This window comes from Argentina silus (assembly GCF_951799395.1).
Source record: "Argentina silus genome assembly, chromosome: 15".
Lineage (NCBI taxonomy): Eukaryota > Metazoa > Chordata > Actinopteri > Argentiniformes > Argentinidae > Argentina > Argentina silus.
The window spans coordinates 920620-933647 of NC_139669.1; the positions used below are offsets into that span (position 1 = coordinate 920620).

General features: G+C 42.0%; 2 protein-coding genes across 8 annotated transcripts; one reads left to right on the forward strand and one right to left on the reverse strand.

The window, feature by feature from the left end:
• Positions 1-626: 626 nt before the first annotated feature.
• Positions 627-5270, reverse strand: yif1a (Yip1 interacting factor homolog A). 7 transcript variants are annotated; one of them, XM_083686704.1, is made up of 9 exons: positions 5231-5270; positions 4835-4885; positions 4246-4493; positions 3839-3943; positions 3234-3312; positions 3035-3092; positions 2761-2916; positions 2293-2386; positions 627-1634 (listed from the first exon to the last, which is right to left on the reverse strand). In XM_083686704.1, exons 2-9 carry the CDS (start codon positions 4863-4865, stop codon positions 1476-1478), a joined length of 930 nt encoding a protein of 309 aa, XP_083542830.1. In that variant the 5' UTR covers positions 4866-4885; positions 5231-5270; the 3' UTR covers positions 627-1475. The 7 variants fall into 7 exon arrangements, with proteins under 7 accessions (XP_083542830.1, XP_083542833.1, XP_083542831.1 ...); XM_083686707.1 differs by having other exon boundaries at positions 4246-4490; positions 5231-5269; XM_083686705.1 differs by having other exon boundaries at positions 5225-5240.
• Positions 5271-7766: 2496 nt separating this feature from the next.
• Positions 7767-12213, forward strand: fosl1a (FOS like 1, AP-1 transcription factor subunit a). The gene is made up of 4 exons (XM_083686163.1): positions 7767-8122; positions 8619-8870; positions 10165-10272; positions 10430-12213. Exons 1-4 carry the CDS (start codon positions 8000-8002, stop codon positions 11003-11005), a joined length of 1059 nt encoding a protein of 352 aa, XP_083542289.1. The 5' UTR covers positions 7767-7999; the 3' UTR covers positions 11006-12213.
• Positions 12214-13028: the final 815 nt, after the last annotated feature.

The window sequence follows — 13028 nt, forward strand, 5'->3', positions numbered from 1 at the left end:
GCATTTGGTTTGACAAAGACTTGAGGTTGTTAAAAAGCTAAGATTTAAGGTGGGCTTCTTTTATAGGAATATATCTTGCCTTTCACTGAACAGCAGACAGTGGATTGTGCAATCAACCTTCATTCCTGTGCTTGAAATTCAAGAACATAAATGACCTAACTCGTTCTCAGAGTTGGTTAACTTCCTCGGTTGTCACCGAATTGGGTAAAGGCGCTTTTAGTTGTGGTGCACCTCACTGCTGGAACAATCTGCAGCGGACGTTTCAATTGGTTGCTCTGGTGCCGCTGGGGCAGTTTAAAGTTTTCATAGAGGACCTCTTTGTTGAAAAGTGTGTTTGTTTATCTTGATTGTGTTTTATTATGTTGTGATTTTGTATGTGTATTATGTATTAAACTAATGTGTATGCAGGGCTCGCTTGTAAAAGAAACCTTGGTCTCATTGGGATTCCCTGCTAAAATAAAGGTTAAATACAAATAAAATAAAACATTTTCTACATTCTGTAGTCAAAAACACAAGAAAAGTTCCCCCAAATTCCCTTCTTTCGCCACAAATGCAAACTTGTAAAAAGGATTATGACAGAGCTAACCAAAACAATATATTTAGTTGACAAAATGGCAGAGGCATGGTTAAAATTCAAAGCTAAATATGTTTATTTTTCTACAAAAGAAATCAAACACTGTAGTTCATGCGCCATAAAGTTTAGATAAATAAAAAAGGAGGGATGAACAGGGAAAACATATAAAGAAAAGATATTGGGCATTGGCTATAAATATCATCCTAGCAATTCAGGGAATCAGGAGGGAATGAAACTTAATTTATCTGTAACTGTTAAACCCTTTTAAAGGACAGTTTCTTAGGTGTTAGCCTTATGTTGAAGGTTTCTTTCAGTCATCAAAGAATGTCTGGTAAGCCCAATTCATGGGTAACACATACTACGGTAACTTTGTAAAAGAAGAAACTGGGAAAAACCAGTGTGTGTTTCTGGTGCCCACGCATGTTTGATACAATGTCCTTCTTTCTCAATAAGGAAGGTGGCAAAATGAGCATTGTCCTGTGTAACATTCATGGTGGAAAAGCATAAAAGCCTTCCAGCGTGAATTGCTGTGTCTGTAAATCAAAGAGAAAAGTTCATAAAAAAAAAAAAAAACACCCATTAGCTGAACACAAACCTTGTTATTTTTTTGTTGATTGACAGATGAGCTGAAAGGCAGGTAAAAGTGACATTCACAACAACCAAGTTTGTAGATGGGCATCAACATGTGGGGTATATTCAGTAAGTTGAAACGTTCAAAGTTAGTTGCAGTTAGAAATGTAATTTATAAAGCTGACATGACTCCCGTGACCACGACAGTCATGCATGCCTGTTCTACACGGTGCATTTCTACCTGAACGTCCTGTAACATTCCAACCACCTGAACTGGCCCGTGATTTTAAGTTCAATGCCAAAGGACCTCAGGGTCAAACCCCCTTCCAGGTCACCTGACCAGATGAGAAGTGAGCCAGTAAATAATGATTGGCTGAAAGGCAGCGGTGGCCACGGTGATATAGAGGCGGAGTCGAGGTTTGGCACATGCTCCCGCCCCCATGGAATCAGAGGAGAGGGATGACAGAATCTTCATTTTAAGAGAGCGAACCTGAGGGAGAAAGCAGTATGTGTTTTTGTTTGTTTACAGACATCATGTTAATAACCAAATTTAGCTTAACAACAATAAAAGCAAAACACTGTGGCTACAGAGCGGTACAGAGCGGTACAGAGAGGTACAGAGAGGTACAGAGGGGTACAGAGAGGTACAGAGCGGTACAGAGCGGTACAGAGAGGTACAGAGAGGTACAGAGAGGTACAGAGCGGTACAGAGAGGTACAGAGAGGTACAGAGAGGTACAGAGGGGTACAGAGAGGTACAGAGCGGTACAGAGCGGTACAGAGAGGTACAGAGAGGTACAGAGGGGTACAGAGCGGTACAGAGCGGTACAGAGCGGTACAGAGGGGTACAGAGTGGTAGAGCGGTACAGAGTGGTACAGAGAGGTACAGAGGGGTACAGAGAGGTACAGAGCGGTACAGAGGGGTACAGAGCGGTACAGAGGGGTACAGAGCGGTACAGAGGGGTACAGAGCGGTACAGAGTGGTACACAGAGGTACAGAGCGGTACAGAGGGGTACAGAGGGGTACAGAGGGGTACAGAGCGGTACAGAGGGGTACAGAGGGGTACAGAGCGGTACAGAGGGGTACAGAGGGGTACAGAGGGGTACAGAGGGGTACAGAGGGGTACACCGTAGTTCTCTAATACTCACAATGAAAAACATAAGGGCACATGAGCACCAGGCGAGAGCTACAAAATAGCCATCGCTGCCGAACAGCAGACCTGACAGCACAGTGAAGATCATCCTGAAACACACAGGCACACAAAAGGGTCAAAACTGGCAAATCATGGTATTGATAGTTCAGTAGGAAATCACTTGCTATATAGGCTGCAAGGTTGACATAATTTAGTTCCAAACTAAAAGCTTTACCATCATGCTGAATTGAATTAACCAGAGAATGCCTAACATAATAAAAACATAATGAGAATATTTACATTTCATTACAAATAAATAAATAATTAATAATAAATAAATAATGCTTTTTCTAGCATTGTAACTGCCAATAGCCCCTGAATACTTTTTCTTATGATGACTGATGTTGTAAGTCACTTTGGATAAAGGCATCTGCTAAATGTAAATGTAAATATGAGAAGAGAGTATAATGTGAAGAGTCCTCACCCCACATATTTATATCCACTGTAGGCAATGAGGTCAAAGGTCGATAGGTCAGAGTGAACAGTGAGCAGGTAGAGGCTCAGCAACATGACCAACACCTCAATGATGACCCACACCAGAGCAGTGCTGGCACACAGGCCCAGGACCTCTGGGCTGAACCTGCCATTGAAGAGGAGACAAAAATGATTAAATGGAAAATGAATTATTTGATTCTGTAAAAAATACACAATTATGACTGAAACATATACATAATATCAACATCACAAGTTTTAGAAACCTCTTCTGAATCCCAAGGGCCATCCCAGCCAGCAAAATGTAGGTGATGAAAGCCATTGCTGAAAAACAAGTATGGTTATATTCCCCAAACCTAAATGCAATGCAGCCATTCCAAAACATTCATCATTATGTTAAATACTTCGGTATTAAACATATTTTGAATATCCACTTTGGTATAATGCTATGAAATACAAACTCACTTGGTATGTAAAGATCAGGCGCATTCACATCATGTCTGGGAGTGAGAGGAGTGTCTCTATGGTAACGAACTTCCCAGTCCTATCACCACAAAATGAAACACATTAAGCCAACGTCACAGAGAAGCAGAGACATATAGTTCTTACTGCCCCTCACAATTATCAGGTCACAGAATACTTAGCGCTTTTAAACATAATCATTTCCCTTAATCTGAGTAAGGAACGTGTGCAGGAACTAGCTATGACTATAAGACTATAACAAAGCTATGTCTAAAGAGACTACAGTACAGTACGTTCATCAGCTATATGAGAACACAGACAGACACACACACACACACACACACACACACACACACACACACACACACACACACACACACACACACACACGCGCTGGAGAGGTGGTGAAGGCAGTGATTATCTAGTTCGGAGGCTTGACTAACTGATATGTGTGAGAGAATATGAGACAAGACGATAAAGGAACGCCACGATTCTCCTGCATGACCTTGACAGGAGTAGAACAGTGCTGTTGGGTGGCACACAGTGTGGAACATAACGTGTGAGAACGTGATACAGCGTGTCTTTGATGTAATAAATCACTTGGTTACCTGGTGTGTGTATGGGAACATGAGGAGCATAAGTTTCTTCATGACATATTTGGTGTCGACGGCAAAGAAATACTTCAGCTTATTCACAGACATGAATCGGCTGATCTGAAAGGCAGAGATTGCACAAGGTTAACTTCTCTCATGGGGAGTGCTCTCAAGAGCCGAAGTTGTGTCATAATACTTTAAGAAGCCATCCAAGGTAGAGGTCAACACTTGACTCTGTCAGACACTGCATCATTCAGACACACATGGAGCCAGTAAAGTAACACAATACAGACCGGAAACATATAGCTCAAGTGAAAGGACTAGTGAAAGCATTGTGGCCGTAAATAAGCTGTCTCCATCTAGTAGCCTATTGGAAATCCCTATCAGAGCGGATAGCTGCTCCTATATCGAGCTTTTCTCACCTCCTTGTTGACTATATCCTTTCCCTGGTTGGCCAGGGTGGAACCATACATCATGGCTGCATTGGCCATTGGGTCAGCGAACAGGTTGTTGGGCCCAGCGCCCCCGGCCCCTCCACCTGTAGGTCCTCCCATGTTATACCCAGGTGTGTAGTACCCCTGATTGTTCATTGCTGGCGCTGCAGAGCTGGTATCTTCAAAGAGGAGGGGGTCCCCAGTGGGGGGAGCAGCACGGGCTCTTGGCTTTGCTGCTATAGAGAGAGAGAGAGAAGTGAGAGTAGAGCACAACAAGGATTGCAAGAACAGGGAGTGAACGTTTTGCAATGTTATAGCAATGCTATAACAATGTACATAATCCTTTATATGGATGATAAAATATGCGATGTGAGAAATGGTTTTCCACATATGGTAGTCATATGAACTTGTGTCCTGTTCCAAGGCAAGGGGTGTTACATTGATCTCAACTACACCATACGACATAAGTAGCTAAATGCTCAGTGCAGAAGGATCTTCCAGTACTATTGAGCTGAATCAACAGCTGCTGTACAACCACCATCAGATAACATCCCCACAAGGCTGCTACGATACTTACCTGCTCGGTAGCCATGATGTGGCAGGTCCATCGTAAACAGCAGTTCTGTAGCTAGAGTAAAAACAACAACGTTTGAATTTGGAAAGACAGTAGCTGTTGCTATGTCCTACTTGTCTGCAGAGAGAGCTATCATAAGCTTCACGTGTTTTAGGAGACGTGTCGACCTTTCAACAGTCAGACACTGGGTAGGTTTTCGCTAGTTCGTTTATAGCTAATGCTAACAGGAGAGCCTTGGCTAGCTTAGCCTGTTGCAGGCATTTCTGTGAGAGATGTTGACATTCAACTGTAGCAACGTGAAATATTTCAAATTATACAACTGTTTACAAAACAAACAAGTCCATGTCATATTCCTGGAGAAAATAACGAACTTATAAAACAGGTTAAACTTACACGTACCTACGTGAACGACGGTGCTTCCTAGAACCCGCCCTTCTTCCAGTGCTGTGCTGGTATTGGTCGCCTGGTCGGTGCCTGCGTGGCAGACCAGACCAGCAGGACACCGCATTGGTCCAAATACACATTCCTCCCGATATCAAACTGTACACTGATTGGTTTGCTGGGATATCAGTCTTTGTAAATCCTAAAGATGAAGGTTTTTTATTCTGGTTAAATTAATAGAATACAGCCAAGGTGGTCACTCACTGATGTGTTGATGTGTATGACCATGGTCACTAATCTTAGTACTGTCGCCACTCTTTGGAAGATGAAGATTGTGCACCATCCGAATCACTGATGATGCTAAAATAATGCACTCAAACACATTTATCAACCAGGTGCTATCAAAGTAGAGATTCTCAGCTGTGTGTGTTTGTGTGTGCGTGTGTGTGTGTGTGTGTGTGTGTGTGTGTGTGTGTGTGTGCGGTCAGGGAGAGTTGAACAGAGGGAAAGTTGTATTGTATTGTATTGTATTGTATTGTATTGTATTGTATTGTATTGTATTGTCTAACAACTACGTGTGAAAAGTGAGACAAAGTATAGAATTGTACTATCATAAGGAAAGTGTCATGCTTGTTAGCTAAAGTAGTCCAGGAGAAAAAAAAAGTGTGGCAGGACATTGCTTACATTTTTTTCACATGTTTAATTTCCCTTAGGTCACACTGTGTGGTTGTGTGTGGGTGTGTGTGTGTGACTGGAGATCATACTGCTAAATTCAAGGCATTTGGGTGTGTGTAGGGTGGAATGTCCATGGGTGTGCTGTGTGTCGGACCTTTACATGCATGTCTGAGACTTACATCACTGATGTACTTCTGAACCAGCGCATAAAAGACTTACATCACTGATGTACTTCTGAACCAGCGCATAAAAGCGTCAAGCGATGAGTAGCCTACCAACATGTTATGGCATGTCACCGAGAGGCAGAATGGGTGTGTCATCGCTGCATTCCAGAGAGGTTAAGTCATATTCACCTCTCCCTTCTTTTCCACACTGATAAGGCATCTTCCATGTGGTACACCAGGAACAGAAGGATACATGTGCTTCTATAGGAGACAGGAGGAAGTGGAAACAATAAATAGGTCACTGTGACACATAACACAACAATTCCAGGCCGAAGGGAAAGTGTTTCGTTTTCACTCAATGCAGGAATGACACTCATTCTGATACTCCAGGCAGTGGTGACAATTGTAACAATGAAGTGACACAACAACACTGACAAGAAAAGGCCTCCACTGATTAAGATCATGAATATCATTAGTCAAGATGATGATGATGATGATGATGATGATGACGATGGTGGTGGTGGTGGTGATGAAGATGTCTTCAGAGTCATCTTTTTCACCAATTTATTAGTGGACCTGCTATTTTATGTTTCATCATATCTAATGCATTTATCCCAAATGAATCGCAATAGACCCTATTTTGAGTCGCCTTTAATTGAGGAGAAAATATGATAAAGGTGCAACTGTAAAAGCAGGTATTGGCTTCAATTATCTGTCCAAGTAATATCCTACAATAGATGAGTAAAACCCATGTCGGGAACTCGCCCCCATTCATGATGTCCAAGGACAGCAGCTGTCCAGCGACATCGCTCAATGGAGTGACTGTCTACTGTGAGCATGGTTCCGTGATGGCTCTCTTTTTGAACTGAATATTTGACTACAGCTAGCCTACTACACAGTTGAAACGGATTGTGAAATACCAATGAATGTCATCCGCTGACTCACCACCTTCAGCCAAAGCCAGCGTTTCACATTCAGTGTGGTTTAGAAGTGTGTGCCCAATCCTCAAGGCATTCAGGGCTCTTTTTTCTAGTTTACATGCAGCCAACCAATCTATCTAGCAGAAGAAACACGCGACCGTTGTCAGTCTGTTTTGAGCACCAGTCCTGCAAAAACAATCTGGTCCAGGCAGCGTCCTTTTACCAGCACATATGACACGGTCAACGCTCACATGCCTGCCAAATTTAGAGCACACTGGTTTTCCGGACATAGATTAAGCCTAGTCCCAGACTAAATTGCATCCTCAATGGATATTTGCCATTGAAAGTGTGATTTAGTCCAGGACTAGTTTTACTCATTGTCTGGGAAACCTCCCCACAGTGACTGGAAGGAGACAATACCATAAGTTTCTGAAGGATACATTTCCACCAAACACATTATATGGTTGATAGAGTCAGAGACAGGGAAAGGGAACATATGTGGCGGCAATTCAAATAATTAGATACGGCAACGAGCTTCTAGTTCTCCTTCACCCGTCAAACGGAATCCCGGGAAAATTCTAGAGGAAACTCACCAAATATGGTCATATACGTCATCCGCACGTGGTCAGCTGCAAGCCAAATGACAGACAACACCATTTCCCGTAAATTGGGAGGGGCGTGTTATATCTATAGTATTGGTTTGGGTGTTTATAACCTCACAATCATTCTGGAATTTTCAGTCTAACATACGTGAGCAGTAGACGTTAGGGGGAATTCACATTAACTTTCCAGGATTCTGTAACATAGAAGAAGAAGCCTCTCCATTATAGTTTCCTCGTTCCCCCGTCAAATTACATATTTTTGGATTCTGCCGATTTCCCGCAACAAGGTGGGTTTGCCCGACGTTTGAAATAGTGAACGTGACAACCGGATAGTTCACTCTTCAACATTATTCTGAAGTTGGTAGCCTTTAATTGAACTCATCTGGAATACTTTGCTGACATCGGGAAAACATTTTAACAATCAAGATGTACCGAAACTTTGGGAACAAAGGCCTCCCGTCGTACCCCAACAGCAACTCTGGGTCCCCCCACCCCGGATCGAGCCCCGCGTCGCAGGGCAGCACCACCACCGCTACTCAACAGGAACAGGTACAGCCTTTACTATTACAGGACTGATTGATAGACACCAATAAACAACATTAATTATTTTATTATTTCAAGGATTATGATATTGCAGACCGTAACTTAATAGTAGTAATTGCATAATAATGTCACAATACAAAGTATCAGGTTTGCCTCATTATATCAAGGTAAGGGTGAATGTATAGCAACATCTAATGCGATGTATTCCTAGCATCTTAAAAGTGATAATCTTTCAAAAGAAAACAATGACAGTTATGTAAAAGATTAAATGTGACTTTGGCTTTATCTTTCTGATACACACAACACATCTATCTCTGTTTCATTGGCTTGTGCAAGGTTAGGCCACATATTGTTGAGAAGTCACACATTCTAGTATTTCATGGTCACAATAAACAATTAATTATTACATCCTAATGCATCTAAATGAATAACTCAAAATAATTGTAGTCAGTTTTCCACTATCTCATAACCATTCCCTACCCTTTTCTCTCTGTCTTTACAGAAATTCACTGCAGCAGGAAGTAGTCATTTTGTACCAAGCCTCAACGCCATCACTTCCAACCAAGACCTGCAGTGGATGATCCAGCCCTCACTCTTGCCTCCGCCGGGCCCCTCGCGGTCCGCTCGCCCCCCTTACCCTCCTCTCTTAGGGGCCCTGAACCCCTCTTTTTCTCAACCACACATCTTCAGACCAGGTGTCATAAAAGCAGCCGCAGGTTCCGGGAACTCAACCAGACGCAGGAACGATGAACATGTAAGAAAATAGTCTTTAGCCCACATATTTTGTGACTCTCTCAATCGAAATATTTATATTGAGCATAACTCTGTGGGTTGGTATTATTCTGTCAAAATGTGGGCGTGGTATTATACCAGGAGTCTTAACATAGTATACATTTTGATTTATAAGAGGTCTTCACAGAGACGGGTATTAGTCCCTATTCAATGTGGATTTTTGGGGGGTCAATAGTTTCGATGCTGCATATAGGAACTGGGAAGCTCAGAATCCCAAGCTGACTACAAATTTGACAGAGGTGTGGAGACAGAGGGTTGAGTCAGTGTGTCAGTAGTGTGTAATATCCTGTAGGATCTGTGACTGGGTTCACGTCTGACATGGCGTGGCAATTTCACTGGTCATGTGTCATAGGGGGAGAATTGAAATAAACATGGCTGAGAGGTCTGTTAGTAGTAGTACAGGACGTCTAACACCTTTTTGTGAAAATTCTGAAGCTCCAGAGTCCGGTATCAACCCCACATTTGTTTTGTTGATATTGACTTTGAAACGGCTGTGAACACTGAACTCCCTTATCATGTTTTTAGATGTTTGAGGACAGTGTGTGACCTTGGCATAATACTGCATGTGAAAGAAATTACGAAAGAGCTTGACTTTGCCAAAAAATCGTCCATGTTATGCAAATTCACAAAATGCAAGATGGCAAGTCTGAAGCTAATTGTGAAGTTCCTAAAACTTTTTTTTCCTTGAGGGTAAAGCCTTTCATTCACACCACTTCAATGTGTGGCTTTCAGTGAGCTGAAATTTGATGGGACAGGAAGTAAGCTATCATGTGACTCACCCGGGCAAGTCATATGACTCATACCTGAGTCACGGCGGGGGTCTGAGTGTGACTCATCACAATACAAGGGCGGGAGGTATTGGATGAACAGGCACAACTGAGCAAATAGTTGAAGTAGGAGGAAGGGAGTAACCAAACGACAAAGGCTCAGACATTACGAAATGAATGGCCATTGTAAACATTTGAATGTGATGACTAAGTTTATACACAGGGTGGTAGTATTTGACCAATTCAATGATGTTTTAGGGTCATCCTCTATGTAGTCTCAACAGCTGTCAACAGACATGGCAGGCGATGATGGTGAAGCCAGGCTGGCAGCCTCTGGGAGGCCATCTCCTATTCAGTGTCGTCCACTCATTCATTTGAGATCAACTAAATGTCTTTCAAGTTGCACTAAACTTTCATAAAAGTATTTATTAATTTTTAAAAAATGTCAAGCTCTTCAAGCTTTATAGTATCTTTTTTTTCTCACCCAAGCTATCCCAAGAAGAGATCGAGAGACGCAGAATAAGGAGGGAGAGAAACAAGCAGGCAGCTGCCAAGTGTCGTAATCGTCGTCGTGAGCTGACAGACACGCTGCAAGGTGTAAGTAAACTTTTACCTTGAATTTGAAAAGTTTGTCGATCCCTTCTGTGACGCCTCCCACATCTGATGTTTGAATTACTGGGATTTTTGACCCATTTAAGAAGAATGGATTTACAACACAGCTCTCACATTTCCTCTTTCATTTTCTCTCTATTAGGAGACAGACGATTTGGAGGAAGAAAAGTCCCGTCTACAGAAGGAGATTGCTGAGCTGCAAAAAGAGAAAGAAAAGCTTGAGTTGGTCCTAGGGGCCCACCGTCCCATTTGCAAGATCCAAGACTCTGACTCGGATTCTGACTCGAATGGAGAGCTACCCTCACTGGGAGGTATCAAGATTGAACCAGGGGATTATAACCTACCGGGGCCCTCAGCAAAGCACCAGCCGAAGACGGAGAAGCCAAAACCCAAAATTACTATCCCTACCAGGCATGTGACCTCAGCCGCCACTACAGTTCCCTTTGAATCTGAATCCCTGCACACCCCAATTCTGATCTCTACTCCATGTCTCACTCCTTTCACGGCCAGTCTGGTCTTCACCTATCCCTCTGGCTCCTCAGACACCACTGCTAGTGTGTCCTCCCAGGCTCTGCCCAACCTACCCTCCTCCTCTCACCACGGTACGACGCATCAGTCTCGGAACCCCCAGCCCTGTAGCATCGCCCACCGCCGGAGCAGCAGCAGTGGGGACCAGTCAGATCACTCCCTTCACTCCCCTACTATCCTCACCCTGTGATTGACAGCCTCCCCACGGTGGCGAAAAAAACTGGCAATGTTGACAACAACGATGATGATGATGATGCTGTCTTCAATGACGACGACGATGACTGTGATGATGATGATGATGATGACAATGCTGACGACGATATAGACAGTGATGATGATGATGACAATGCTGACGACGATATAGACAGTGATGATGATGATGATGATGATGATGATGACGATATAGACAGTGATGATGATGATGATGATGATGATGACGATATAGACAGTGATGATGATGATGATGATGATGATGATGACGATATAGACAGTGATGATACTGTAGAAGCTAAATGTATCTGGTTTTCCACACAGACCGTACACACACAACACTGAATACACTAACACACAGACCGTACACACACAACACTGAATACACTAACACACAGACCGTACACACACAACACTGAATACACTAACACACAGACCGTACACACACAACACTGAATACACTAACACACAGACCGTACACACACAACACTGAATACACTAACACACAGACCGTACACACACAACACTGAATACACTAACACACAGACCGTACACACACAACACTGAATACACTAACACACAGAAAAACATCCAGATACATACAAATCATATTTTTACAAGATTATGTTGTTTCACTATTTTAAAAGGAATTGACCTGTTACATATAACCTCTAACTTTATGTGTCATTAAACCCCAGAAAGTAGCATTATACAAATAAGTTACATTTAAACGTATGTTTTATTGTCAACCAAGGCGATTCATTTACAATTGCGTTGTACAACACTACATGTTCAACATACATATGGACATAGGGCCTCCAAAATCCAATTGTTAGAATTAATTATATTTTATAATATATGAGTATATATATTAGATTTATTTGTGCATGCTGAAGTGTTTTGTTAAGTGTTTTGTTTGAATGCTAGCTATCATTATATTGAATACTATGCACCTACCTACAGCTAAATAGTTAGGGTCATAATATATCTTTAGTACAACAGAAATTAGTTATTTATCTAAAGTACTTTTTGGAGAATTTGAAAGACAACTAAGGCAGGACCATAGGAGTAAAATATATAGATTCTATAGAAATGCATTTATTGTTGAGAGTGTAGTATATTTTTGATAATTTGTCTTTGCTTTGAATGATGAGTGGGTTCAGTGGGCAGTGCCTTTGTTTTGATGTAATAATTCAAAACTGTACAATAACTCAGAGACAATAAAAGACAATGTGACAAATCATGTATTTGATGACTGTTGTCTGCTGTGTGATTAGTATACTACCAAAGGGATATTATTTAAGACAATTTCTATGTTTCAAAACATAAGTACAATGGGTGAAAGACAAAAGGCATCTTTAGTGTGAGACCCATTAGTAAGTGGCTCTGTTTTGAATTGGTCAAGTTTCCTGCTTGATGTTGCTGCCTGGCAACCTTATGGATGTAATGTGTGTTGGGGGAGGAAGGGGCTGGCTTGCTGTTTCCTTGATGGATGTCGAAGGGAAAGAATTGTATCACTGAGGTTGTGTTACAGGTCACCTGCAGAGCAGGTTATGTCATTGATGTAGTTCCTGAGACAACAGTTCCTGTTAAACATTTATCCTGGTGATACATGAACCGAACTTCAGTCTTCACATCCTGGAATACAGGTTTCTCTCATATAAAAGCAGATGATGTAATTAACATTTAAGATGTGTTGAAGTGTGTTTCTTTTGTGGTAAGGTGTGACAGATAAACCAAGAGAAGATAAGGAAAGTAGTTGGATTACCGATTATCAAGATGATGATATTAAAGGACACAAAATATTTAGGATTTCTTTTCTGGCACAGATGACAAAAATGAGCGAGGGTTCACTTAGAAAGACAGAAAGCCGAGGACGAGGGATTAAAATTAGAATCTGGTTAAAAATTATATAATAACCTGGACATGACCTCGATATCTGAACACAGAGCTGTCTGTTGTTCCAGTTCTCGAAAATGAAGCGAGTCACTCAGTCACTCACG